The sequence below is a fragment of the Fistularia commersonii genome, chromosome 20 (assembly GCF_037954325.1).
Source record: "Fistularia commersonii isolate RoL2024-O1a breed Wild chromosome 20, RoL_Fcom_v1.0, whole genome shotgun sequence".
In the NCBI taxonomy this organism is placed as follows: Eukaryota; Metazoa; Chordata; class Actinopteri; order Syngnathiformes; family Fistulariidae; genus Fistularia; species Fistularia commersonii.
Window position 1 is genome coordinate 14,732,598 of NC_141303.1, and position 24,746 is coordinate 14,757,343.

A 24,746-nucleotide genomic window follows, 5' to 3' on the forward strand; every position below is an offset into this window, starting at 1 on the left:
CATTGTACATATTGGAATGTTTTGCATTTTTGTTGTGGGTAGATCCTTTTGACTAGGTCATTTTATAAGTAACCTGCATGCTGAAAAAGGGTGAGAACCCCCGCCTTGGAGGAACAGTGGCTGATAAGGTCTCCTCTCCTTCCTCATGTTCACTATCATCTTCTTGGTCTTGTACGTGTTGAGGGTGAGGTTGTTGTCCTCACATCACTTCACCAGACTGGCCTCTTCCATCCTGTCGGCTGTGTCGTCTACTGTTGGCAGAGGGTGGAAGTGTGGGGGGGGGGGGTCGTCAGGCCGGCTCTGGTGGTGGACTTGTGGTCCGGGATGTGATGCGGGCCTTGCCACATCCGCTCAGGGTCAGCATTGGAGTAGAAGCCATCCCGCCTCTCTTTGTACTGCCTCCTGATGGCCTTCCTCAGTCCATCTCTGTACTCCAGATCTGTACTCCTGACTTAAATGCATGAGAGCAGGCGTGCACCGTGTGTGTGGTGTACCTGACTGTTCAGCCAAGGCTTCTGTTTCGGGAACTTCTTGACTTGTCTGTTGTCAACACAAGTGTTGATGTACCCAGTAGCATACTCAGCGTACTCCTGTGCGCATACAGAAGAGTACTCCTGAAGAGTTGCGGTCTTGATCACATCCCGGTTGGTTGTAGCACAACAGTCGTGCAGGATGTCCTCTGGGATCCAGAGTTTGGGTTCTCTTGTTATGACTATAATGTGTTTCAGTCTCTGTCTGTACGCAGGATACAGAAACAAAGATGTGATCTGACCGTCCAAAGTGGGGGTGGAGTGCGGCCCTGTGCGCACCAGGATGTTTTTGTCTTGGTTGGGAATGTCAACATGTTGGTGGTACATGGGGAGTGCAGTCTATCAGCTGCACTGGATGAAGTTGCAAGCTACGATCACACTGGCATCAGGTTGCTGGTGATGCGTCTTATCACTGCGGTGTCTCAGAGCGCCATATACCTGACATGTTGCCGCTGTCTGCCTGCACATCAAGCAGGTGAGCGATGTTTTATTTTGTCAGTGCGTCTCAATCCCAGACGAAGTATCAAGTCCACTTGGGTCCAAGTCCTTGCATATTTTCAGGATGTCTTCACCTGGAAAACTGTGATTCTATCAAACAGTAACGCTGCCTCTGAGCCCAGCCCTCCTGCTGCTTCTGGACTTTGGACGGTGATCAGTGAGCAGAGCGAGCACTGTGTTCAATCCTGACAGCGGATTAAAATCCGAGGGAGAACCGAAGCTCTTTCGCCGAGATCTCAGAAGGGCGGACAAAAATGGCCACCTTCGACCAGGTCCTGGAGGAGGCCGGGACCTTCGGCCGCTGCCAGAAACGCATCTTCGCCCTCCTTTGCATGCTGACCTTCCCTTTTTCGTGCTCCTACGTCGGCATCGTGTTCCAGGGTTTCACCCCCGAGCACTGGTGCCGCGACCCGGTGCTGGCGCAGAGGAGCCGGGCCTGCGGCTGGAGCCCCGAGGAGGAGCTCCGGCTGGCCAGACCCCGCCTCCACGGCACCGCCAGCTGCAGCCGCTACCGGCTGGACTGGAACTCCAGCGGCCTTGGTTGCATCCCGGAGGAGCTGGACCTCGGAGGAGCAGCGCTGGAGACCTGCAAGGTCACACAACTATACCGCCTCCGTTGACACGGGAAAACAATGGTCAGACAGACAGGGGATGGTGTGAGACAGGTGCTGGAGTCCACTGGAGTCCAGGACCAACATGGAGGTTGGACTTCCAGTCGAGGCTCCACCTTGGCTCACCTGAGGTTTGAGGCAGCGCTGGCAGTACTACTCAGTATTCTCAAATCTGCAGTATGAGTATTCCGCAGGATTAGGGACTTTTACTGCTCTGTGTTAGTATATTTTTTGCATTCAAGTGCAGTAGCAGTGCCTCTCCAGTTTTCGTATTCTGTATTCAAATGCAGTATTCCTATAGACTCTGTAGCTGAATGTAGCATAAGTATGTAGTCAGCAGTGCTAGCACGCAGACTGCTCTGCCCTGTGTACCATCTGTTTTCTAAAATACTCCACTAAACTATTCCATTTTTTCCTGGCTTCGGACTTGATGTCTCGGTACCTGGCATCCCGGCTCCTTCAGGACGGCTGGGAGTATCAGTACGACAGAAAGACCTTCGTCACAGAGGTGAGAAGGAGGCGTGGGCTTCGTGATGGAACACCTGGATGACCTCCTCCTCCTCCCTGTCTTCAGTTCGACCTGGTGTGTGCGGACAGCTGGTGGGTGGACGCGTACCAGGCCGCCATCAACGTCGGCTTCCTGGTGGGAAGCTTTGCCTTTGGCTTCTTCGCCGACAGGTGCATACTTGGCTGAAAGCCTACGCTAACGAGCTAGCTTTTTATAGTTCAATATGTGTTACGACAGCCATGGAAGTTGCATATCAACATCCGGGACTTAATAGACAGGGTTTACTACAGTAAACTATAATCATGGGGGAATGACAGGGTGAATGGTTGTACGTCTACATGCGCCCCTGTGATTGGCCGGTCCAGGGTGAACCCCACCTCTCGCCCAATGACAGCTGGGATCAGCTCCAACCCCCCCAAGACCCTGACAGCATGTTCAGCGCCAAAGAAAATGAGTGAATGAAAGTGTCCGAAGCCAGTTGACTACAACTTGTCCGTCTTTTGGCGGTGAAGGTTTGGCAGGAAGACCAGCTTCATGGCGTCCAACCTCCTGAACGGCGTGGTGGGGCTGGCCCTGGCCCTGGCTCCAGACTTCATCGCCATCCTGGGCCTCAGGACCCTCTTTGGCTTCGGGGCCAAGGGAAGCTGGATGTCCGCCTTTGTGCTGAGTAAACTTTACTTCTTTGCTGGATCTCCCAGGTTGTACTTGAGTACCCATGGGGAAAGTAGAAGAATCAAAAATGTGGAAATATATTGGTAGCTAGAGTCGTTTTTTGGCCAATGTGTTTGAGTTATGATTCCTCCCAGTTACGGAGATCGTCGGTGTGGAGCACAGACGGACGGTGGGAATCTTGTTCCAGATGTTCTTTGGTGTGGCCAACCTCTTCCTCATCCCCCTGGCCTACCTGATCCGGGACTGGCGGTGGCTGCAGGTCGCCATCACCATCCCTTACATCCTCATCATGTCCTACTACTGGTGAGACGCCTTGTGGGGAGCAGTCAGTGGTGCGTTCACACCCGTCAGGAAGCTACGGCGCCCAAAGTCAGGACGGATCTGAGAATGGCTTTTAGAAAATAGGTGTCGGATTGGAGGTGAAAACGAAGACGGAAAGACAATTAAATTCCCGACGGGATGGAAAAGTGACTCCATCTGTCCAGAAAAACCCAGGATGTCTTGACTTGGGGCTGACGGGATGCGAGGCACCTGAAAATGCCCCGCGTCTGTTGTCTCATTCGCGGATTTATTTCTCAGGCTCATTCCAGAGTCTCCACGGTGGCTCATCTCTCAGAACAATCTCACCAAAGCTCTTCAGATCACCAAGGCCATTGCCAAAGAGAACAAGAGGACACTAAGCAGTACATTTGAGGTACAATAACACTTGAGTACCATCTGACCCACAGCTAACCCTTTAATCCAAGCTGCACCCTTCTACCCAGATCTTCTCCATCCCTCTGTCCATGTCAAAACCATTTCGGTACACCTCCTGTACCGATAAATCTCCCGACTGATCCCTTCTTCTTCCTGAAGTCACATATCAGAATGGTCCTGAAAGGTCACTGTGGTTTCCTTCAGACACCGATTACCGAGGAAGGCAACTCTCCCGCGGCCTCTTTGCTGGACCTGATCAGAACCCCCAACATGAGGAAGCATACCATCATCCTCATGTTCAACTGGTGAGTCGCTGTTGTTCAAGTGGTTCATCTGTGTTTGTGCTTCTCCAGCTGGAGGAGGTCTCCAGGGTCACGCTTCTTCTCTGGGGTTCTGCATTGACAAGTGGTTGTTGTTGGAGCTGTTGACGAGCTGATCTTTGCTTTTCCTTCGTTTCTATCTCTCTGTCCTCCTGGGTGCAGTCCTGTGCAGACGACTACGGTTAAGTCAAAACAAATTCAAAACAAACCAGTGAACGTATCCTCCTTTCCTGCAGGTTCACTGGCTCTGTGGTTTATCAGGGCCTCGTCATGCGGGTGGGGCTTATCGGAGGAAACATCTACATCGGCTTCCTGGTTGCCGGCCTGGTTGAGATTCCTGCCTCCCTCTTCATTCTTTTGACCATCGAACGCATCGGCAGACGTCTTCCCTTCGCCGGCGCCAACATTGTCGCCGGGGCAACCTGCTTCATCACTGCCCTCATTCCAGACAGTCCGTCCTGTTCGGGGCCAGTAGATCACCTGTTGACCAGACTGTGGTTAAAGATGTGCTGACGGTGGTGTTTTTGGCTCCAGGCATGTTCTGGCTGAAGACGGTGGTGGCCTGTGTCAGCCGGCTGGGGATCACCATATCTTTCGCCATGGTGACATTTGTCAACGTGGAGCTGTACCCGACGTACATGAGGTGGGGTAGGGCGGACCAGCCGGTTGTAGGTCTGACCAGTTGCATCCAGAGAAGGGTTCATTCAGGCGCCATTGTTCACTCGCACTTGGCATTTGGTTCGATAAGTCGTGGCTGCCTGTGAGCCAACCGAGTCTCCATGGTTACAGGAACATGGGTGTGTCTGTTTGCTCCACCCTTTGCGACATCGGAGGTATCGCTGTTCCCTTCCTGCTCTACAGGCTGGCTGCTGTATGGCTTGAGTTGCCACTCATCATCTTTGGTATGCTTCTGATCTACAGTTTATACTTGGATGGAACATACAAGTCACCATGAATGGAAAGTGCAGCACAGATTTTACTGACCAAATCTTTATTGTTGTGTTGTGATGCAGGATTTATAGCAGTCTTTGCCGGAGGTTCTGTGTTGATGCTGCCGGAAACCAAAGGAGTTCCTCTTCCTGAGACCATCGACGACGTTGAGTTTCCTGATCGGTGAGGAGAGCCACCCCCCTTTGCTGTTTGATCCAATTTTTCATGTTTCTTTTGGCAGTTATGAATTGTTATGATTGGTGGCCTTCTGAGTCTGGGCAGAAACTTAAATCCCTCTCATCTTATCCAAATCAGATTTTGTAGCTTTTAATTGCATTAGCCCAAATCCCACTGTCGGTTGAAACATGGCCTCGTGTCTCCTGGTGCTCAACACCTCACTTCATCATAACTTGTCGATGTTAGAGGTCCCTCTTTTTGCTGCCCAGATGTTGTATGCTGCTTTCTGGGATGGTAACTGATGGAACCTCTGATGTTTTCAAATCAACACCAGTCCCATGGCGGGTGCTGAAAAGCTGTCAGACAGAAAGGATCCAACCCGCAGACAGTTTGGAGTTACAATGTGCAATTATGTGAATGAGCTCCAGAGCTTTGCTCTGAACATCAGTGTCCTGTACATTTGTGGTACCAGTTGTGGTCGTACCTGCCGGTGTTGTTTGTGGACCATCGTCTGTCAGTATTAGCTTCAGGTTGACTCTTCTATGTGTTTATTCTTTTTTTAAATGAAAACCTGCTTTTGGTTTTGCTCGGTTGTTAACAGTTTGAGTGTCGGACCTTCTTCTCCCTTGGGCCAATCCCTTTAGGGGTCTCAACAACAAATCGCCCGCCTCCATCGAACCCTCTCTTCTGAACCCTCTCTTCGACTAACTTCCTGTCCTCTTTCCCTCCATCCATGAGCCTCGAGCTGCAACCGACAGCTCTCCTGCACCACCCAAACACACTTCTCTGCTCCTCCAGATCTCCTCATACAACCACAGCTTCTCTCCTGGGCACCCTGACAGATGCTTTTTCTGGACCTACAGAGGCCCAGTGCAGGTCCTTCTGACCTTCCCTGTGCTTCTCTGTCAATGTTCTCAAAGCAACTACTGCATCTGTGGCACTCCTTGGCATGAACGCATATTGCCGCTCATCTCTGCCCTCAATCCCTTCAAGCAAAGGAAATTCTTAAATGCATTTCCACCAGGATGGGGTTTCTTCAGAATGAACTTTTATAGATTCAGTACTTCTAAATAATATATTGCTCATTGTGGAAGTGCAGTGATTCCCGGAGTAACATTGGTGATGCTTTCTCCCAGGGAAAGACAACCTCCACCAGAAGCTCAAAGCCTGCACCAACATTCAGCATCTGACTTGAGGAGCACGGAGGCGAGTGTGTGTGAGTGCGAGAGTGTATCCTCGGCAAAAGGATAATTAAGTTCTTGATTCGCCCCGTCTTTAGTTTTATTTCTTACTTTTGCAGGAAAAACACATTTACATCTCTGAGCGTGGAAGGTGAGGAACCAGAAAAATAGCGAGCGATGAATGGCCACCAAACTCAAATCACGCTGAACATCACCTTCATGATTTTTCTTCTCTTGCCCACATGGTAGTACGTGGGATCACCTTGTTGTGTGATTGTTCTGTTTGTACACTTCTGCAGAATGACGGTTTCACCTTTCCGTCGTCAGCAATCATCCAGGAACCGCATTAAACCGATTCATGAATGAGTGTGAGGTGTCAAATCTCAGCAGACGCCCTGGTAGAACGTTTGAGTACTTATGGGTGACATGGTAAAATTGTGCAGCAAACAGAGAAACACTACATTCACAGAATCTCCAGGGAAGACGTGAGCCTCCTCCGCAGGTCCAGCTCTCCGACTCGGTGAGGTTCTATTCATTTCTGATGGTCTCATGGATCCAGTCGGTGAACTTGGACACACGGGCGTAGACCCCGGGCTTCATGGCGTGGGCGCAGCCCAACCCCCAGGACGTGACGCCCTGCAGGATGAACCTGTTCTGGCTGTTACAGACCAGAGGACCACCGCTGTCACCCTGGAGGGAGAGGACGCACACACAGTAGATCACATTTTACAGCTTCTTCCTGTTATCCTGAGCAGCTGATGACGACTCTGGAACAGCTCAAGCTGTTTGGACTAAAGGCCTAAAATCCACAACTGAAGTGACACAACTTCCTCTTCCCCTCCATAAACCTCCTCTCTGGTCTTCTTCTGGATCTCCTCCAACCTCAGCATCCTTCTACCCAGATGTTCTCCATTTCTCATCTGTCCATGTCCAAACTGTCTCAGGGTGACTTCATCTCCAGAACATCTGTCCCTCTGATGGACTCCTTCCTGATCCTGTCCATCTTCCTCACTCCCAAAGACAAGCCTCCACATCTTTATTTCTGCTGCCTCCCGTCTTCTCCTCAGTATCTCCAAATCAGACACCATGACTGCTCTCACCTCGGTCTTCTCCTCATTACCTTTCCTTCTGGCTGATGGTTTGTTTCTCACCCTTGGTACTGAAACCCCTGCACCTTCGTTATCTCACTGAGGCCTCACCGTTCCTCTTGGTTCCCTCTCATCCGCACACATGTATTGTGTCCTCTACTCCTGACCTTCATTACTCTCCTTTCCAGGGCACACGTCCACCTCCACTTCTCCCGAGGTTCCTCCACCTGCTTCCTGCTCTCACTACAGATCACAATATCATCTACAAACATCATGGTCAATGGAGATTCTAACATTCTGACCCTGACGCTCTCCCACCTTTACCTCTCCCCACTGTTTCACAGCTTACAAACAGTACATGTCCTGCACCAGCCTTACATACTTCTCTGCCCCACCTCATACATGCGCAGCTCCTCTCCCAGCACCCTGTCAGATGTTCTTTGTCGATCTACTCTAGCTTCCAGATGGGTTCCTCTCATTCACCCATATACTCTGTCTTGCTGCAGCTAACCTCAATTAGTCATAATTGAGGTTAGCAGCAGTTACGCAAGAAACCGAGTAAATCCAGGTCCTTGAAATTCCGTCCAAGTTATTCGTCTTTCATTGGAGAACCTGAGGCACGCACAGGTAACTGGAGCAGGGCATCTTCTAGAATGTTACCTGGCAGCTGTCCGTTCCCCCCTCGATGTTCCCGGCGCACATCTCGTGGTCCCTGACCCTGCCGCTCAGGTACGACGGACGATTGCAAATCTTGTTCTCGATCACAGGTAATCCGGCCTCCTTCAGGACACCCTGGCCCCCAGTCCCTGCAACGAGGAACCTCCATCAGAGTACCACTCCTCAAACGTCCTCCGTCGGCAGGAACAGAAACGTAGCCATCAAGGATTAGGAGCAGGAGGAGCACAAACGCTGATTTGTCCAATTGGATCGTCCAGAGTCTGGCGCCCCCCCCTCAGGCCAAGAGGAGCAGCTGCGGCGTTCAGCATGAGGTCTTCATTTGGGTGAACTTCAGCCACCACATCTTATGCTGTGTGTTGAGACGATGCTTTGCGCAGAGGGTGGGAGCTTCACACGCACACACACACACACACACACACACACACACACACACACACACACACACGTACCTTTGGTCTCCCCCCAGCCTGTGACGAAACACTCCGTTCGACTTGGAACGATAAAGTCTTTCTCCGGCAGACATACAGGCAGGACCTTGTCATTGATTACTGCAGGTCTGAAAAAGCACACACACACACACACACACACACACACACACACACACACACACACACACACATGAACATCACGGCAGCAGGAGGTCAGGGTGATGTCGGTTCAGAAGGAGCAGCAGGACTGACGTGGCAAGTTTTAGCAGGGCGATGTCGGCCCTGTTGGGTCCGAGCATCAGCTTCTCCAGACGGCGCTCCTGCTTAGACGGCTCGTTGGCGCCCTCGGTGTGAATGCCCAGGAGGACCCGGTAGAACAGCGGACGCTTGGACCTGCACATGCACAAATAGATACCTGGAGCGAGGGTTCTGGACCAGAGGAGACCACCTCTGAAGTCCCACTGAAGACCTGTATAACTGTCCTAACCACCCATCTAACTGCCTAAATGGACCATCTAACTATCAGCCTATCCTTGCTGTACAAGCAACCGGTCTTCTTCTTTTCCTTTGGGCTTTTCCTTTCAGGGGTCTCCACAGCGAGTCCACCATCTCCATCTCACCCTATTCTCTATATCCTCCTCTCTCAGACCAGCTCACTTCATATCCTCTCTCACTTCCTCTAGACCTCACATTCCAGCAACCGTCTACCAATATAGTCACTATTGTTCCTCTGGCCATGACCCAACCATCTCAGCCTGGATTGCCTGACTGTCTCTCCAAAACATCTAACATGTGCTGTTCCTCTGATAGACTCATTCCTGATCCTATCCATCCCGGTCACTCCCAAAGAGAACCATAGCATCTTCATCTCTGCGACCTCCAGCTCTGCCTCCTGTCTTTTGGTCATTGTCACTGTTTGTAGTCCACACAGCAAAGTTGGTCTCAAAGTTGGTTTCCTCCACCTTTCTTTTCATTCTGGCTGAAAGTCTTCTATCACATAGTACCCCTGACACTTTTCTCCACCCATTCCAACCTGCTTTGACCCGTCTCTTCACCTCTTTTCCACACTCTCCGCTGCTCTGGACTGTTGACCCCAAGTACTTGAAATCCTCCAACTTCTTGATCTCCACTCCCTGTAGCCTCACTGTTCCTCCCGGGTCCCTCTCATTCACACACATTTACTCTGTCTTGCTGCAACTAACCTTCATTCCTCCTCCTTTCCAGAGCATACGTCCATCTCTCTGGATTGTCCTCAACCTGTTCCCTGCTATCACTGCAGATCACAAAGTCATCTGCAAACTATCCAAAGAACCTGTCTTAACTATCCAAACAGCTTGTACATCTGTCCAAATAACCTGTCTAACTATCAAAAATAACCCATCTAACTATCCAAACAACATGTCTAAAGTTCCAAACAACCCTTCTAACTATTTGACCAAACTGTCTAACTATCTGAACGACCCGTCCAGCTATCCAAACAGCCAATCTATCATCATGATTTGTCTCACTCAAGCAACTCTTCTAGCTATCCTAACAACCTGTCTAGCTTTCAAAACAACCAGTCTAAGTATCCAAATGATTCATCTTACTGTCTAAACAACCCGTCTAACTATCCAAACAACCCGTCTGACTATTTGTACGCTCCATCAACCTGGATGAAAGCCCAATCTCCCTATCTGGCCGACCAGTCCAACTCTTTGAGCTCGGCTCCGGGTGTTTTTGCAGCGGCCTGCAGGTGTCAGTGAACGCATTGTGACTTTGAAACCTAGCTTTCCCTCGTCTTGCTGTCCTGAGACCCATCTGGTGACTCTTGCGTCCTGTGATGTGGTACACTCTCCTCTCATGCCTTCCTGCTGTTTCATTGCTTTTATTTTTAGGATTATGTTGATTTTTTTTCTGTTCTCACATTTCTGGACTTCCTGTTTTACTTTGGTACTTCACTGGTGAATGTAAGGTGCCCGAATGTAGCTATCCCTCATTCCTGATCCCATAGCGATTAACTGGCAGGTCTCCAGTTTGCCCCGGAGACCTGCTGGGGGGATTTGTCTCCATGTCTGAAGCTTGAAGTGGATCTGAAATCACTTGATTCTTTGCGTTTGCTTAAGTACTTCATGGTGCTCGTCCTTCTGCTGTTTCTGTTGTTGTGCCGTGGAGACTGGTTACAGAGTGAGTGTCGAGGGAAAGAATGAATGAATGGCTGCCCGGGAGGGTCTGACCTCTCCAGACAGTGGGCGGCAGTCAGAACCCACGAAGGGTGAATCAAGGTTCCTCCGCAGAAGTGGATTCCCGAGCTGGTGTAAGAGAGTGAGACATGTCAGTCAGAGTTGGATCGCACACACCCCGGGAGTCCACCGGGCAGGATCCTTTCTGTTCCCCGGAGGGCACTCACACGGTGCGCAAGCTGATCTGCCAGGGCCAGGAGTAAGGTCTGGCTGTGCAGCCGCCCACGATGCGGCTGATACAGCGCCTGGGCTTGGTGACGGGCGTCCCGCAGTCCGTTGACGCTGCAGGGGGGAGTTCAAACACGCAAAGGGTTCATTTTGTCTATTCACTTATTTACACCAAAACATGCACAAGCTCAAAGGTTGTGTGTTTTTCTTCAAGATGGTAAGTGGTCAAATAAAGTTGTGAGCCAACAAGGCTGACGTGAGGTCGCTTCGAGATAAGAAAGTTCCAAGAAGTGTCCAGCTCCAGTTTGGTTCAGTAGCCTCCCCCAGGGGAACCTTCAAGGTTACCATGCCCACAGGAAGTGAGGGACCAGGCCGATGTGCACCTTCAGCTCGACGCTCAAAAACAAACTACAGAAGAAGGGGAAGCTGACACGGACACCATGTAGGTGGAAGCCGTCACAGCGTTCATTGAATAATAAACATTTGACCATCAGATTGTTGGAGTGTTTTTATATTCCCCTTGCACTGCTTCACCAGGTGAAGAAATCTGTTAGTCACGAGCTAACTCCTAGATGTTTCTCTGCAAGTCCCAGAAACCCTTCTGAGGCATAGCAGGCAGAAGAGCTTAGACATCTTTGTCCCTCCATTTCTAGTGCCTCGGTGAGAGAACATCTCACCAGAGATGACAGTGGACTTTGAAAATGGCATGCCACAGTCCACAAGAAGTATCTGGGCATGGCTTATGAGTTCTGGAACTGTAAAAAGAACCCGCCCTAGTGTACGGGTCCTTGGGTGTCTGAATGCACCGGGAACAGACCTCATTCCTGAAAGGGTTCTATGACCTACAAAAAGCTACTACGGTGAGAAAGGGGCTGACCAGTTCCTGGGCCAGTTCAAAGGGGAGGGGACACGTCCTGTAATGCCAACTGGTGGCAGCAGAGGTCGCTGTTGAGGCCACAGACGCCTCGTACTTGCTGGTTGACTACGAGCATATGAGATGGTTGAACCCCTGAAGGTTCTTTTCACTTACCGCAGACTGGGATCTGGCAGTAGTCCCACTTCTTGTCTGGGTCAGTGGTATAGCACCACGGCCCGTTTACGTCGCCGTCTGGGTTTCTGCAGCTCTGTGGGTGACAATCGACCAACAGCTGAACAGGATCTTCATCCTTTCCCTCTCTCCGATGCCACGATTTAATTTTTGATGACTGAAATAAACCAAGATCAGCAATGAGCTAAAGGGTCGAAATGGCCGTCTTCGGGTCTCACGTTGCCCTCGAGGCCCTTGTCGGAGTGTGTTTCCGGGGTGAAGCTCTGGTGACTGTGGGGAGTTTGAGCGCTCCACGCCTGGCAGGTCACGCCCAGGATGGTGATGGAGGTGGGGCCTCGGTACGTCGCCCCGTTTCCAACCTTGCAGTCTGTGGTCAAACAGAGAAGCAGCACTGAGTCAATGCCTTTCTAAAGGAGACCAACTCTATCTTGTTCCCAGGTCATACATCTTCGATCAGCAATGGTCTTTTTCTGCTCTGAAAGCTGTGACATACCTTTGCTGTCCGGCGGTGGCCTGGTGGCAACGGGCTTGGTGTCGTCTGCACCCGTGGGGGGAAGGAGGGGACACTTCTCCAGGTTGCAATACTCCCAGCGGACCCTTGGGTCGGTAGTGTAGCACCAGGGGGCCCGGTCGTTGTCGGGGTTCCTGCAGAAGTTCCTCCTCAGGTCTCTGTGGTTGGAGGAACCAGGGATTTACCTTAAGGTACTTTGTGTCTAAACACTGTAAGTACGTGGTTCAGACAGCAGAGGGCAGCACATTTCTTTTTGCCATCCAGTCCGACCAAACCGCCTCCGCCTGTAGAGTCCTGTGTTTCAGAATCCGTTCGCCTCGAATCGATTCTTTAACTTCTATGAAACCCAATCGATTTCCTCACGTATTTGCAAGAGATATCCTGAAAGACTGAAAAAACCAAAGAGCTAACAAGAAAATCCACCACATCCACCATAAACCATCTACGAATCCACAAATCAATGCCGTGAAGTGACTTGAAATAGCGGTAAAATACGAACGGTTGTACCTCTGAATGACCTTTGGATGAGGGTTGAATGGCAGCCCTCAAACCCTGACTGCAGGATAACAGTACAGATGATGGATGGAGGAATGAATATGATACTAATCCTATAAAAATGAACACTATACTGTGTGTCCACCACCTTGTTTATGGCCTTTCTGCTAGTGTCCAGAAGGTCATATGTCAAGAAACATGATGACATCCCCAAATTTTTTCCCACAGTCATTGAAATACCCCTTGGCCTTGGGGGTGGACTCACGCGTTGGGAAAGGCCTGGGGAGTCTTCCCGTGTTTGTGAGGCGTCATGGAGGTCCAGGCCTGGCATCTCTTTCCACTGATGGTCGTGGACGTGACTCCACGGTAGCTAGTGCCGTCACCCCTGTAGCAGTCGTCGTCCTCGGACGGGATGACAGGCTCATCTGCAGCGGCGAGGGGAAGCAGAGTTTGGCGTGAATTCTCATTTTCATTTCAGCCGTGCGTTGACATTCCCTCAGATTCTAGAAGTTTGTCCCTGGTGGTTCTGGTTCTGGAGACTGGTGCCCCCTTCTCCCGGAGTACCCCCCAGCCCCCAGCTTTGTGGTCTCTTGTCAAATAATGAATTTGTTTGAGATGAGGACGTGATTGTTGTACTCATGGAAACAGATCCGGACCAAAATACTGCATGTAATTGTAGTACTTGTACTATACAACCACCTGGTCTGGGTTCATTCCCGCAGGTGGGCACCTGGCAGTACTCCCAGCGAGTTCCAGGGTCGGTGGTGTAGCACCAGGGCATCCTCTCGTTGTCAGGGTTGCGGCAGTAGTTGCTCTCAAGTCCCCTGTCAAACAAACAGGAAGTTGGAATGAGTAGGCAGTGGCCTCTCCCCCCATGGGGCCAACATGCCGGCATGGGGCTGGTGGAGAAGCTGGTTAAAATGTACATCCTAAGAAAGAGACAACGTAGTAGACGTCGGTGGTGTATGTGCCGCTAAATACATGGCACCATGTTGTCTTCTTCTTCTTCTTCTTTGCCACTTCTGCTCGTCCCCAATGGAGCATACAGCGCAACGCTGGTTTGGCACTCTTCCGTTTGGCCAAGGATTCAAAAGTTCCCCAAATATTGACTTCCTCCCCGCCATCGGCTCTCTTACTTGCAGGGGTAGTTTTCAGGAGTGCGGTTGTGCTTGTGTGGCGTCTCGGACGACCAGCTCTGGCACGTCTTGCCAGACTCTGTCACAGCGATGGTGCCCCGGTATGCTCCGCCCTCACTGGTGGCGCAGGTCAGCTCCGGTATGATAGTGGGAGGCTCTGATGCTGTAGAGTGTAGAGAGATTATTACTGTTGTAATAATGGTGTAATGGTGTAAGATAAACGTTTACCCCCGTTAAAGTTCAGGTTGAGCCCAGTGGCCAATGAGCAATAGAAGCAGATTTTGACTAAACTAACTGCAGCGGGGGATCGAGCAGAAGTCCCAGCGTTTGGATGGGTCGGTGGTGAAGCACCAGGGCCGGGGGTCTCCGTCCGGGTTCCGGCAGTAATTTTCTTCCAGATATTTGTCCGCGAGACTGAAAAAGAGGAAGATTGTCAGAAACCCTTGTGCACCGTAGGTGGTTGAAGATGCATCAGGAATGAGAAGAACTTTGTCAATGCCACTTTAAGTTTTCATCAACATCACATTCTATAACTAGTCAGTCATTCCCAACACCGCACTTGTTGCTTCTACCTCTCATGCCGTTGTTTGTCACCTTCAGGGTCCTCGTACATTTTGGGACATTACAAAAAGGGTTGCTCTACAACCTCAAAATAGGTTCCACTGAGAAGGAATAAGGTGGTGCTGGTGAGTGCAGGCGTATGCTTTTTCCTACGCGCTAGGGATGTAGCCATGGTTGTGGGGTTTCTGCGAGTCCCAGCGCTGGCAGGTGAAGCCGTTTTCAGTGACGGACGTTTTTCCTCGGTAGTTCTCGCCGCTGCACTCAATGCAGTCCTCTGCAAGGCAACCGGAACGGATGTCAGTTTGCGCGAAGCGCCGGCCGTGCTCGGCTCAGGGACGGGGTAGCTCACCTGCGCAGCTGGTCACATTGCAGTGCTCCCAGCGGGTGTCCGGATCGGTGGTGTAGCACCAGGGCCCGCCGCCATCCGAGTCAGGGTTCCTGCAGAAGTTACTCTCTAGATCTGCGAGGGGATGCGACTCTGGCGTGAAGCTGCAGCCGGGATATGAAGAGCAGTCATGACAAGTCTGACAATATGGACTTTGTGGAAAGGACATCTGAGACATACTTGGGCTTGTGGGGGTAAATCCCCTCCCACCGCTGACACATCTTCCCTGATTTAGTTTTTCTCTTGGTTCCTCTGTAGTTTGTTCCTATCCCGCTCACACACTCCTGGAGGTATTCTGGAAAAAGACAGAACCTTGCTATTTATACCCAAGTGGCCCTTGAAGGATTTGAGTGAAGTAAAACATTGATAAAAATTTTATGCTGTTCAAATGAGAGCTACTCTGAGGTCTGATTGTAGTTTTCATCTGATAGCGGGGAGAGCCCACTTCTCGATTCTGATTTGAGATGGAGGAGTTTGCTGCCTGATGGAGAAACTCAACATTTACTAGGAGAAAGTTGGTGCTGGAACTCTAGGCGTCTTAATATCGGCCAGATTTGGTTCTCAGGTGACAATGTGTCCTTCAAGCTGCTCTTGACAGGAAGTGCCTCAGCTGGTAGAGCCGGCAAACCTCCAACTAGAAGGTTAGAGGTTCAGTTTCCAGCTCTTCCTGTCTACATGCCAAAGTTTCCTTAGGCAAGACAGTCAAGCCCCAGCTGCACCCGATTGTATTGTTGCACAGCAGCTTTGCCATCGATGTGAGTATGTGTGGATGGACTAATGTCATCCAGTGCAGAGGTGATAAGCGTGGAGGCGGTTTATAGTTCTAGCTACCTGTGGTAGCACTTCTACGTTGCTACTAATAATGGTGGCCACCACCTGTCATGTCCATTTCAGTAGTGTGGAAATACATGGCTGACACTGGACCACTGTGAGTGTGTCTTAGCTGAACACAGAAGTGTGCTGATGTGAGCTTATCATGAAATTGAAGACTAAAGGCCTCTATGAACGCCGCGAGAGCCTGGCTCTGGGTCCCTCGCAGCTTGTTCTCCTCACGTCCTCTCAGCAGAAATTTTTTCGTTGGTGTCCAAGTCACCAGGAATAGAGACTTGCCTTTCTTCTCGTAGAAAGCGGTACCACCTATGCGCAGGATGGACTCTGTATTGGAGTTGGCACCGGCGGTCCAGCACTCCTGGTCCTTCTCGACGTACATGAAGGACCTGAGGGGAATAGACATTTGTGATTTGCTTAGTTAGGAGAGCCTTCAGGTTGTATCATGCCGCATGCATATTTGCAGTGATGAACCACTCCGATGTAAAGAAAGGTCAGTGGCAACTTGAAATAAATGAATGTCTGTCATCAAGGTTATCATCTTCCAAAACCCGGACATCTTTATTTAAAAGTCATGAGATTAACAGAATCTGGCAGTGGCTTGGCTCAGGCTGTAGAGCAGACATCTTTGGAGTGTTACTTGTTCAAATCTGGAGCTCCTCCTAGCCTCGAGTGTTGCCGAGCGAGACAGTGAACCCCGAACTGCCCCTCTGAATCGCTAAGTTGTTGCCCGCTGCTCAGGATCCATCCGCAATGGTGAAATGCAGGTGACACATTTTGCAGACGATGTTGTGATGTAAGTTTAAGTGAAGACGACCGAATTCTTCTGTCTAATAAGAATGTAAAGATGTGAGCTCACCTGCACGTGAAGGCCGACTCCACGCTACATTTAGCGGCGCAATCACTTGCGCTGTTGGCTGCGTACTGTCGTTTTTGTAAGGCCACGATCCATGCCCCATCGGTTTTTTCGTAGCCTTCCAGCTGCTGGCCAATGACTGGAATCACAGACATCCAAAGCTCAGGAAACCTGAGGTCTGAGCTAACACCATCATAAACTTAAGTATTGGGAACGACCTCCTATTCAGTCAGTGACCTGTCGGTCAACCGGTCGACCAACCTACTGTTAGATAAAGTGTTCGGGTTTGAGCGTTTAATCGGACTGATCTGGACGTGCGGCAGAAGAAGCGGGGGGAGGTTGGAATCCACGACTGATAAAGCAAGTCCTGCAGCGATCACGTTAGCGAGGCCGTTCAAACTGGTTTGGTTTTACATTTAAGGCCATCCTTTAGCATGAACAGCGTGCTAAGCTTTGGAAGAAGTGGGGCTTGTTTGGGGACAGCACCCTCAGGACCCCACACTGTTTGGTTTGATCCAGCTTCAACTCAAATACACTTATACAACTGCTCAATACACTTGAGCAGACGTGATTGAATCCTGAGCCGAGAGTCGCCGCTGACAAACACTCAAACCTGATTGACAGGCCGGGGAAGCTTATGGTTCGAACAGATCTTGGGGGAGATTATCAGAAGATATCAGGAATAGAAAATATCGGAGCAGTTTAATGTTGTTCACTCTCGGGCTGGCTGGTTGTTTGAAATGCGGTTGACGCCTTTTTTTTTGGCAAATCTTGAATCGCAGTATCTTGTGTTTTTGCCGTTAATTCTGAGGTACTACCTCCTCTTTTCAACCATTTAAAAGGTATTTTTATTTGATTTCGGCTATTTCCCGGTGGGCCCGCATACAGATACACGAACCCAATCTGGGGGCGGAGATGCTTTCCTTCGAATTTAGGTAAAGCTAATTTCCATTCATTTTTTCCCAGGAAAATAACCCGAGGCTCCATTTTGCATTAGTCTCTGTATGCTTTTTATACAAATATAATATTCATATTTAAGTTCAAATAAAGCTCCGTTCATTTTCTCATCGAGACCAGTGGACTTTAGGATCCACAGCATGACAGTTGATCCCCCGTGAACCCCCTCCATGTTCTGGGTTCGCATCCCCGGACATGCGGATCTATCCTGTCCAGTCCTGGTCTGACGTTTACCACGGGACGCCAACTTTGCTAAAACAGCCGAGGATACTTTAAAGTGGCTGCGCGGGTCTTACCGGTGCAAACCAGGGCTCCGAGCAGGAAGGCCGCTTTGTACGGATCCATGATGAGGCCCTCCAATCCACTAGCTGGTGGGCGACTAAGGTGATACGGTGTTCCACCTGGCATATCAACGGGCTCCTTTTAGCATGTCGGGAGGGCAAACAGGGCGTCTCAACGGCTGGTCAATCATTGGCCCGGCGGGGGAGGCAACGAGCGAGGGGTCAAAAACCTTGTTTACTGGACATTTTAAAGATGTGTAGACGTTGCGGCGCATCGTCACACTCTGCTTCTTGGTTTCTTTCTACTCTCTCCGGTTTTTACCCATTCTTGTTTTTTGTCTTTTGTCGAGAAAACGCCCACGTCCTCTGACCGTCCAGAAGATGTAGGACATTAAGCTCCTCCTGATGTCCCCTGACCTCCTTTAGCTTCCGCCATTCCACCCCCCGATCAGCCTCTCCTTTACCCCCTATCTAGATTTCATCACTGCTTCCATTGACTGTCGCCTCCTTAATGAAGTTAGTTTGTTTGTTCATATCGAGACGCGTTAGATTGACAATCCGGCTGCGAATAAAATACATTTATAAGTGTTTGGCATCGAAGAGGATCAATAGGCCTCGTTAATCTTCACCCATAAGAAGGGAACAAGGTCCTCCACGGCAAACACTGGATTTCCAAACCCCATACTTTAGACTCCAGGACACGGCAGGAGCCGGTAGGGCCTGAGTCACTGGAAATGTGATAACACAAACACAAATAATGAAGAATCAAGAGTGCTTTAAAATGAATCACATTTTGTAATTAACTTGGATTTTTCTTTTTATTTTATTATCTTTCTTTGAGTGTAAACTGAATCCATTTCCGACACCACGAAAGCATGTAAGGGGACCCGGGGTTGAGGGTTCCGGCAGAGCCTCGGAGCTGCTGTTATGCCGTGCTAGCATGTTATTCTTACAGCGTCTGAAAACCATAAGTGTGGCGGTAAAGTCAGAGTTCAGTTTATTTCTTTTGGTTTTGACTCATTTGAACGAAAACATTAAAAGCACATCGTCCTTGACAGGAGTAGAGATGATATTTTTGGGGGGGATAGGGTTTTTTTTTCCAAATTAAATTGGAGATTGTTTGTGCAGCTCCCCGGAGGATCCTTTCAGAAACACCAAAAAATAACCTTGGCGGAAAAAAGAGAGAGAATTTGGTGTAGCGAAGAGGAGACAGGGATGAAGAGCTGGAGGGCAACAAGGGGGGGGGGGGGGGGGGGGGGCGTCGGACTGGAGACTTGACGGACGGAGACAAACCATGAAGAGACACCTCTCTGTAAATGTGTATGCTCACTGAGGTCATGGCGCACTCCAGAGTACTCAGGAGCACTCCAGAGTACTTGGAATGGCATGAGTCCTTTACTACATCCTCTTGGAATTGACCCTCCTTGTAGTTCAGTCGCTCCAAACAGTAGCTCCACCTCCTTGTCGGTCACTGTATACTCGCTGTCGTTCCCACTGCTGTCAATGGCGCCCAGACAGGTAGTGTCGAGAGACACATGTGTTTTAGTTCATCACAAAAGCGCAGCGCCAACTACTGGCTTGGCATGTGTACTACAGCATCACTGGTCCTTCCTTGGGTCTGGTTAGCACTGGCCCTCTGTAGTGGACCTCTGATCATCATCACAGGTTTGCTATCTGGGCAGCTCTGGTGTTCAGCGACGGTTTCGTCCTTTGTCCTTTGTCATTTGTTCCCCTCTGATGTCCAGTCGGTCCTCCTGGGTGGAGTTTGGTCAAACCTCTCCTGAGGTAACTGTTTTGCTCAGTCCTTGTTCTTCTTTGCACGGCGATTGTCTGAATTTCTGACCCTTAAGGTTTTGGAGAAGGCCATGTGGGGGATGATGCAGTGTTGAAGGGAAAGGGCAATGGGGCAGGGCTGTGAGGGGCGTCCATAGCTATCTTGCTCCCGCTCCTGTTTTTGCTTGATCTCCTGATTTTTTGGATAGCCCGTCCAGCTTTAGCTCACGTCTTCTTTTGTAATCGGCTTGACTCGTATCGAAGCCCAGCCATCCACTTTCTGTTACCGTCCTGGTTCCTTGGTTCCCGACCCCCCTCCCCCATCTGGGTCACAGCCTTTGAGAGTAGAAGCCCCGTTTCTACTTAAGGAGACTTGAAAACAATTTCAAATGGAAACCTTATTTCCCTGGGAGGGATTTTCCTTGAGAATATGGAATGCAGCGGAGCTGAAGGACGCTGAAGGGGAGGGCTTTGCTGCTCTGTCAGCGTTTGGACGGGGCAGGTTTTGGTTACTGGTCAGGGTCTGAACGGCCTCCCCCGTTCTTCAAGAACACAATATTTATTCTAGAAGTCCTTTAAAAAATCAGACAGATGTTTTCAAGCAACGTCTGAACCCCGGAGTGCTTTAACACTGGCTTCAGAAGCACATTGTTTCCCCGAGAGCCCACGCGTGTGTGTGGTTTTGTTCTCAATTCTGGGGAGATGAAGGTCAACCTCCTCTACGAACCACAACAATGCGGCTTGATCAATACCGGGCCACAACTCAGAAACCAGTGCAGGCTTCTCCGGGCTGCAGAGGTTTCCCTCAGTGGCGTGTTGGACAAGGTCATGCATGGAAGTGTCACAGCCGCGGTCTTTGCCGGTGGCAACCGCTTGAGCTGCGAGCAGAAAGGGTTAATGCGGTGGCCGTCCCTTCTTCTCAGAAGATCAGAGACCAAATTATCTGGTCCCACCCTCGCTCAGCGCTGCCTCCTAGCGCCGCCTGCAGACCAGCTGTGAGGGACATTTGTATTTTTTGTGGTGAGAACGTCATAAGAGTTTATCGACATCTTGGACTTTTCTGTCAGAGTCTGAAGTTTAGGCCAGGTAGATATTGGCTCTTCTTCCTCACTGCCAGACTGCCTCACTGGATTCCCCACAGGAGGCCTTCTTGTGTGTGTGGAGTTTCCATGTTCTCCTAGTGTCTGCTGGGGTTCCCCTCCTCTTTCAGCCAACAGTTCATCCACCCTGGTGCAGAACACTTCAGAGGCTCCTTTGTGCCCACAGCCGTCGACTGTGCAACAGCAGTCTGGACGCCACACAACTCTGACCGGCCTGAGGTGCATCTGTGCTCCTGCCACAATCTCACAACCTCACCCATTCACATGTCATGTCCTAACTATTTTTGTTTATTTATTTTATCCTCTGTTTATATTGTCGTTTAGTTCTGGTTGTGTATTTTTCATCCTCACTGTTCCTTTATGGTGCCCACTATTATCCCGATGATCATGATGTGTTGGTGCTGTCTATTTATTGGTGGATGTCTTGCTATCTTCTGTCTTCTGTCTATTTATATTTATATTCACGTGTACGTTACCTTTTTATTATTTGACATTACGACTGTTACGCGTCTGTGACAAAGGAAATATGAAAGTTAATCTTACATTATTTTATCTGATGGTTCTCTGGGTTCCTCCCACAGTCCAAACACATGCAGGAGGTTCATGGAGACCCTACATTGTCCAGACGTGTGGATGACAGGGTGAATAGTTGGACGTCTCCGTGTCCTTCTGATTGGTCCAGGGAGACTCCGCCTCTCTGCCGATGACTGGGATAGGCTCCGCCCCCTGTGACCTTAGGAAAGGAAAATCGGAAGGGAATCGATGAATGGATGAATTTTTTCACACCTCTGCGTCTGGCTGCTCTTTGTTGTTGGAACCCAAACATGTCAGTTTGATGCGGCATCAACAGAAGAGCCGACGGTAACTTTCCGAATTTCCTGGCCCTCATTCTGGTGTTCCCTGCTTTCTTCCCATGGTTCTCCTCATGGTTTTGCTGGTGGTTCTCCTCATCCTCTCAAAGATGTCCTTAGCAACCTCCCAGTGGATCGTAAATGATTATCCAGTTCATTCACATCGATGTAGATTCTGTGCAGGTATGATCTCACACACACACACACACACACACACACACACACACACACATACAGTTCTTCTTTTCTCATCTTCTTGTGTTACCGAGAGAACTCTTTCATCGTCACGACTTCTCCAGCCAAGATGGTGTCCGTGACATGTAAAAATGTACTTTTCATTTTGAATGTCATCGTTTTAATATCAAAATTAAAACTGCGACCTGGCCATTAATAATAAAACAGGGGTTTGTGGTCCCGCCGGGGTTTGTGGTGCCCCGGGCAATCCCCGCGGGCCTGGCCCCCCCCCCAGCCGCCGCCGCCGTGTCATGGTCACTTCCCTTTTCTGAACACGGGAGAAAAAGTTATTTATCGAGCCTTGGAAATGTCATCCCTTTGTGCGCTTTCAATTACAGAGTCGTGGGATGGACGAGATGCGGGGCGGCGGCGAGTCGTTGTCGGCGCCGGCAAACCGCCGCTTGCTCAGAGGGAGAGAAAAAAAAGAGAAAAAAGAAAAACATTGTTCCTTAAATTGAGTGCATTTTTCCTTTGATTAAAGAATCGGTTAAGTGACTTGACCTTGACTGGGCCATTGTGGCGCCGCGCCCCCCCCCCCCCCCGTGCTTTCAAAGGATGCGCGATTAAACTCAAAGCGAGATGCAGCGCGGGCATTTTTTACACGCCGCTGAAGCCGGAGGTGGAGGAGGAAGAGGAGGAGGGAGGAAGAGGAGGAGATGTAAAGCGAAAGAAGAAGCAGAGCCTGTGCTTTTTAGCGGCGCCCTGACATGGATGATGAACGCGGATGCTAAGCTGGTTAGCATCTTTTGCCTGGAACGCAGGCGTGTTATTATCAGGGGGCACCTCTCGCTCCTCTTGACGGAGAATGAAAACATCTCCTCTTTGGGGGTACTTGTCACGGAGACCTCTTTTGTCCTCGTCGCCGCCGGTGACGGCAGTTCACGGTGTCCTCACACCTGGATTTGGTTGTTAAAAAAAAAAGAGCAATGACCTTTGACCTCCTCCACCCTGACATCGGCATTGTTCCCTCACCGGGACTTGATGTTGATGTCCATGTGGCTCTGCAGGCCTGGCATTTGGAGAGGAACACACACACACACACACACACACACACACACACACACACACACACAGCGTTCCGTGAGGAGAACCTTTCAGTTCCTGCAGATGGCAGGTGAGTCGACACAAGTACGACTACTAGGATACAAAATGCTCACAAAGACGCACAATACAATGTTTGAAGGTGTGCAGTGTGTGTGTGGTTAATGTGCCATTTGTAGTTCCAAGTGTTGTTTGAGGTGTGTGTTGTGAAGCGTGTAGTGTCCTGTTTGTCGTGTGTATGAGGTGTGTAGTTTAAGTTGTGTAGCTTGTACTTTAAGGTGCATTGTATGTAGTATGAGGTGAGTGTGGTGTGAGTTATGTGATTGTGAGTTGTGTAGAGTATATTGTGGGCAGAGCTTGAGGTGTGTGTAGTGCAAAGTGTGTGTAGTGTGATGTGTGTAGACTGTATTGTATGTATAGTGCAATATGTGTGTGTAGTGTAGTGTAAGTGGTGAGAGGTGTGTGTTGTGCTTGTAGTGTGAGATGTGTGTATAGTGTGAGCTGTGTGTAGTACAAGGCAGTGTATGTAGTGTGAGGTGTGTGTGTGTAAGTGTATGTGTGTGTGTGTGTGTGTGTGTGTGTGTGTGTGTGTAGTGTGAGTGTGTGTGTCTTGTGTGTGTAGTGTGAGGTGTGTGTAGTACAAGGCAGTGTGTGTAATGCGAGGTGCGGTATGTGTTGTAGTGTGCAGCTTGTATTAAAGGTGTGTTGTGAGGTGTGTACAGTGTGTGGTGCAATGTGGGTTGTGTGTGTGTGTGTGTGTGTGTGTGTGTGTGTGTGTGTGTGTGTGTGTGTGGAGATGGAGATGGAGGAGGAGCTGAGAAGAAGATGAGGAGAAGAAGGAAAATGAAATGGATGAATAGAAGTTTCCAAGTCCTTCAGAGAAAAGGCAGAATGAGAAGAACCAGCAGAACGCAGTACTTATGAAGTACTTTTTGACGTACTGAGTACTAAATCTGCTCCAGGAAGAATCTGCAGCCGGTGCTGGTTTCCTGAAGAACCAGCGCTTCATCCCAGAAAGTGTTGGATCTTCAGGAAGTTCTGAGAAGGTCACATCTCCATATCTTCAGCAGATTGCAGTTCAGAGTCCTGCAGCCGCCGGCTTGTTGTTTGAGGAGGAGGGACACAACGCATCTCCTTATAGACCAACATTCACAAACACACACACACACACACACACACACACACACACACACACACACACACACTCTCTCGCGTGGAGGCCCAGCTGTCTGTAAGCTAACACCCGCCGGCGCTCTCACCCACTCCATCACTCCTGACAGAAGATATGTCCACCTGTTCTCCCACAGTTCTCGCGTGGAGAAGCCGGGGGGGCAGAAGAGGAGCAAATCTTCTCTGAAGGACGAAGATCACGAGGAAGTGACCGCTTGAACCTCTCCCTCCCTGCAGGAACCTTCTGCAGGTCCCAGAACCTTCTCAGGTTCTCTGTGCATTGGGACAGCAGAGGAACCATCTCAGCTCCCTCTGAGGAACTCAAGCTCACTGCCAGACGCCTCCTGTGGAGCATCATATTCGAAATCTATGGTGGTCACAGCTCAGATGCTCTTCTGGGACAACGTGGACTATGAGAAATGAAGTGAGATGTCTTGGAAGTTCTCTGTCGGAGAGCGGCTGAGGAAACCACCAACGACTCATCTCCTGGATTTAGATGTTGAATCCAAGAACAGGAGGTCACGGCTGCGGGTGGAGGAGCTTCTCGGTTCCCTTACCAAATCTTCTTATTTTTGGAGATCCATTATGTTCTGAGGAACATTGCTGATTCTGTGGGGTGTAACATCTCATGATGTTCTCCTGTGGGTTCACACACACACCTGCATTCACCAGCTCCTTCAGTCACACATCACTCTGAGCTCCGGAGATTCCTCAGGATTTCAACCTGTAATCCCCTGATCTCCTCCTGCAGGCACCTCCTCCAAAAATCTCCTCGGCCATGGATCATCTGCTCATCTTCTCACCCCCTCCTC

The 24,746-nt window shown here is 50.0% G+C and overlaps 2 protein-coding genes and 1 long non-coding RNA gene across 3 annotated transcripts; 2 read left to right on the top strand and 1 right to left on the bottom strand.

Annotated features, from left to right (window-relative positions):
* Nucleotides 1-1,271: 1,271 nt before the first annotated feature.
* LOC147223079 (solute carrier family 22 member 3-like) lies at nt 1,272-6,817 on the top strand. The gene is made up of 12 exons (XM_086166745.1): nt 1,272-1,621; nt 2,103-2,147; nt 2,214-2,317; nt 2,660-2,814; nt 2,954-3,122; nt 3,399-3,513; nt 3,720-3,820; nt 4,072-4,286; nt 4,370-4,478; nt 4,625-4,737; nt 4,849-4,948; nt 6,079-6,817. Exons 1-12 carry the CDS (start codon nt 1,283-1,285, stop codon nt 6,191-6,193), a joined length of 1,680 nt encoding a protein of 559 aa, XP_086022871.1. The 5' UTR covers nt 1,272-1,282; the 3' UTR covers nt 6,194-6,817.
* plg (plasminogen) lies at nt 6,202-17,930 on the bottom strand. Its single transcript, XM_086166744.1, has 19 exons — nt 17,781-17,930; nt 16,531-16,666; nt 15,954-16,060; nt 15,024-15,138; nt 14,808-14,947; nt 14,612-14,732; nt 14,193-14,311; nt 13,898-14,060; nt 13,461-13,585; nt 13,027-13,186; nt 12,249-12,424; nt 11,974-12,122; nt 11,738-11,831; nt 10,707-10,821; nt 10,534-10,608; nt 8,570-8,710; nt 8,339-8,445; nt 7,872-8,017; nt 6,202-6,813 (listed from the first exon to the last, which is right to left on the bottom strand). Exons 1-19 carry the CDS (start codon nt 17,890-17,892, stop codon nt 6,652-6,654), a joined length of 2,463 nt encoding a protein of 820 aa, XP_086022870.1. The 5' UTR covers nt 17,893-17,930; the 3' UTR covers nt 6,202-6,651.
* A 3,518-nt stretch (nt 17,931-21,448) lies between these two features.
* On the top strand, nt 21,449-24,746 carry LOC147223081 (uncharacterized). The gene is made up of 3 exons (XR_015107703.1): nt 21,449-21,464; nt 21,600-21,672; nt 24,686-24,746. It is a non-coding gene; the product is annotated as an uncharacterized LOC147223081 (long non-coding RNA).

Coding starts and splice junctions, on each gene's coding strand:
- plg (XM_086166744.1), bottom strand. CDS start 17,892: ATGCCAGGTGGAACACCGTATCACCTTAGTCGCCCACCAGCTAGTGGA. Junction 14,312..14,611: donor CATGGCTACATCCCTAGCGC/GTAGGAAAAAGC, acceptor CCTCTTTTTCAG/TCTCGCGGACAAATATCTGG. Junction 8,018..8,338: donor AGGCTGGGGGGAGACCAAAG/GTACGTGTGTGT, acceptor TCCTCGTTGCAG/GGACTGGGGGCCAGGGTGTC.
- LOC147223079 (XM_086166745.1), top strand. CDS start 1,283: ATGGCCACCTTCGACCAGGTCCTGGAGGAGGCCGGGACCTTCGGCCGC. Junction 2,815..2,953: donor GATGTCCGCCTTTGTGCTGA/GTAAACTTTACT, acceptor GATTCCTCCCAG/TTACGGAGATCGTCGGTGTG. Junction 4,479..4,624: donor CTGTACCCGACGTACATGAG/GTGGGGTAGGGC, acceptor CCATGGTTACAG/GAACATGGGTGTGTCTGTTT.